The sequence below is a fragment of the Cynara cardunculus genome, unplaced genomic scaffold, assembly GCF_001531365.2.
Source record: "Cynara cardunculus var. scolymus isolate 2C unplaced genomic scaffold, CcrdV1 Un_Scaffold_3000, whole genome shotgun sequence".
Lineage (NCBI taxonomy): Eukaryota > Viridiplantae > Streptophyta > Magnoliopsida > Asterales > Asteraceae > Cynara > Cynara cardunculus.
The window spans coordinates 21,391-24,358 of NW_020201308.1; the positions used below are offsets into that span (position 1 = coordinate 21,391).

Here is a 2,968-nt window from a genome sequence, read left to right on the forward strand (position 1 = left end):
ATCATATCCATGAATGCAGTCGGAGCATTCGTTAGACCAAATGGCATTACCAAGAACTCATAGTGTCCGTATCGGGTACGGAAAGCCGTTTTTGGTACATCTTCTTCCCGCACCTTGAGCTGATGGTATCAGGATCTCAAATCGATCTTGGAAAAATAACTTGCTCCCTGTAGTTGATCGAACAAATCGTCAATACGAGGTAACGGATATTTATTCTTGATTGTTACTTTGTTTAACTCGCGGTAATCAATACACATGCAAAATGAACCATCTTTCTTCTTCACGAATAACACCAGAGCACCCCAAGGTGAAGTACTCGGTCGGATGAAACCTTTATCCAATAATCCATGTAATTGGCTCATCATTTCCTTCATTTCCACCGGGGCAAGACGATAGGGTGTCCGTGCAATAGGTGCAGCACCTGGCACAAGATCAATTCGAAACTCTACTTGCCTGTCCGGTGGTAGACCAGGCAAATCATCAGGAAAGACATCCTGAAATTCACATACCACGGGTACATCCTTGGCCAACTTGTTTCTTTCTTTAGTGGCATCTAAAACATATGCCATGAAAGAAGTGCACCCCATAGATAAATATCGTCGAGCTTTGAGTACAGAAATTACCTTGATGTCACCGACCCCTTTTTCTCCGTACACATAAACATAATCTCCTTCACTAATTGGTATTCGGATCATCCGTTGCACGCAAATAATAACCGCCCGATTTGCTACTAACCAATCCATACCAATAACCACATCAAAGCCACGAATATCCATAAGGATTAAGTCTACTGAGAAATTTTGATCCTGCAATACTAATGTACAATCTTTGAATACTCTATCAGCTACTAAAGGGGTTCCACTAGCGGTATCCACAGAAAACGGTCTATCAAAAAGTACAGGAACAGATTCGAGAAAGCGAACAAAGGCATGCGACACAAAGGAATACGTAGAACCAGAATCAAACAATGTACGTGCAGGATGAGAATTCAGGAAAAATATACCAGTGACGAGCTTCGGCTCCTCCCGAGCCTCCTCTGCTGTGATCTGGAATGCTCTAACTCTTGCTCTCGGTACTTCCTCCTTTCGGGTTGAGGAACCCCCCACCGTTGGTTGTCGTACTGAGGTCTTACTATCCTCACGTTGGGCATTTGGACAATTAAGTTGACGATGTCCATAAGCTCCACAAGTATAACACGCTCGATCTCGTCTTGGGCAATTTGTACGAATATGCCCAACTTTACCACAGGAATAACACGAGATTTTGGATGGTTCAGAGAAACATCGTCCCGAGTGCGCCTTGCCACATCGTTGGCATGCGCGAGGTGTGTTTGACTGCAATAAATTTGTATTAGTTCTACAATTCATATATTCACTTCACTTGTATTCACAATATTACACCTACATGGAATAGGCTCGAGATGGGGCTCGAGGAGCACTCTGAGACTGACTCCTTCTTGGGGTGAAAGATCGATTAGGTCGGTTTGCAGGTAGAGAAGTTGTTATTTTAGTTCTCTGTCTCTTTGGTTCAGGTGCGGATTCACCATAGAGAGAAAGTTCGTGTTCTCATCGTCTAGCACATTCAATCGCTCTCCGAAAACTTGTAAGATCACAATTTGATACAAATTCTTTAATCTCTCTCCTCAGACCGTCAATTAAATGTTCAATCTTGTGTTGTTCAGAGGTAACGAAATGTGAAGCAAAACGTGCCTTCATATTGAACTGGGTCTCATACTGCACCACAGTCAAATCTCCTTGTTTAAGGTCAATGAACTCTTTCTCCAACCATTTCAGTAGGTCAGGGGGACAATATTGTTCGTGAAAAATGGTTTTGAAGCCTTCCCAAGTTAAATTATTTATTTCAGCCTTATTCAGAGACTGGTAAGTTGCATCCCACCATATCAGTGCACTACTCATAAACATAGCGGTCGCATAGTTAACCTTATCCTCTTCAGAGACTTTGGAGATCCGAAACACTTTTTTTGTGTTCAGTAGCCATTCGATAGCTACAATTGGATCTGAAACCCCATTAAATTCAGTTGCTCCACTAGTTTTGAATGTTTTAAACGAAGTTTGGGTGGACTTAGGTTGAGAAATGGCACCCGTATCAACCCGCTTCCCTTTCACAATATCCTCCTTTCGATGTTCATTAAGAACTTGCCGCACGAAATCGGTAACCCGCTTCATCAGTCATTCGCCATGAGGAAATAAAGGGGCATCCTCCTCGAAGAGTGGACCAGTTTCCAAGTGAACGCGTGAGGTTTCGAAACCCTCATTTAAATCCGGGTTATGCCCACCAACATCCAGGTTTGTTGGTGTATGACTTGCATGATCATCTGTTGGTCACGGTTCCAGCATCTTCCTAAATCGAAACGTGGCGCTGGCTGCTACGCTTTAAGGGAAATAAGGTTGCGCCTTCACCAAGGCAATTGCTTTTGGTGTAGTGGGTAAGCGCTTGATCCTAACAATTGGTATCAGAGCAGGTCACGGGTTCGAATTCCATGGTGTGCATAATATGCAAGGAGTGCATAATTATGAGAAAGGCATGATGCGCGGCCATTGACTTCTAACGAAGCTCTTATTAGTACCGGCAGATGCTGGGGGGGATTGTTGGTCACGGTTCCAGCATCTTCCTAAATCGAAACGTGGCGCTAGCTGCTACGGTTTAAGGAAAATATGGTTGCGCCTTCACCAAGGCAATTGCTTTTGGTGTAGTGGGTAAGCGCTTGATCCTAACATCATCATGAGCAGACATCATTCTAGAAATGAAAAAAAACTAAAATATTAAACAACATACTAATAAATGCTCATTTACCCACTCAGATCTTTCCTATGGTCTTTCTTATGACTCATGTAAGTACATTTATAAGAAAAATCTAGAAATATAAGAGTCAATATTTATCAAAAGCAGGTGTTAACGAGAAATAGAATTTCAAGGAAACAACAAAGACAATCAAATGAATTTATAA

General features: G+C 42.4%; 1 protein-coding gene across 1 annotated transcript; it reads right to left on the bottom strand.

Moving 5' to 3' along the window:
* Positions 1 to 1,565: 1,565 nt before the first annotated feature.
* Positions 1,566 to 2,186, bottom strand: LOC112503433. Its single transcript, XM_025107475.1, has one exon. The coding sequence runs from the start codon at positions 2,184 to 2,186 to the stop codon at positions 1,566 to 1,568; it is 621 nt and encodes a 206-aa protein (XP_024963243.1).
* Positions 2,187 to 2,968: the final 782 nt, after the last annotated feature.

Excerpts from the sequence above, each read along its gene's own strand:
- LOC112503433 (XM_025107475.1), bottom strand. The coding sequence starts at position 2,186 with ATGAAGCGGGTTACCGATTTCGTGCGGCAAGTTCTTAATGAACATCGA.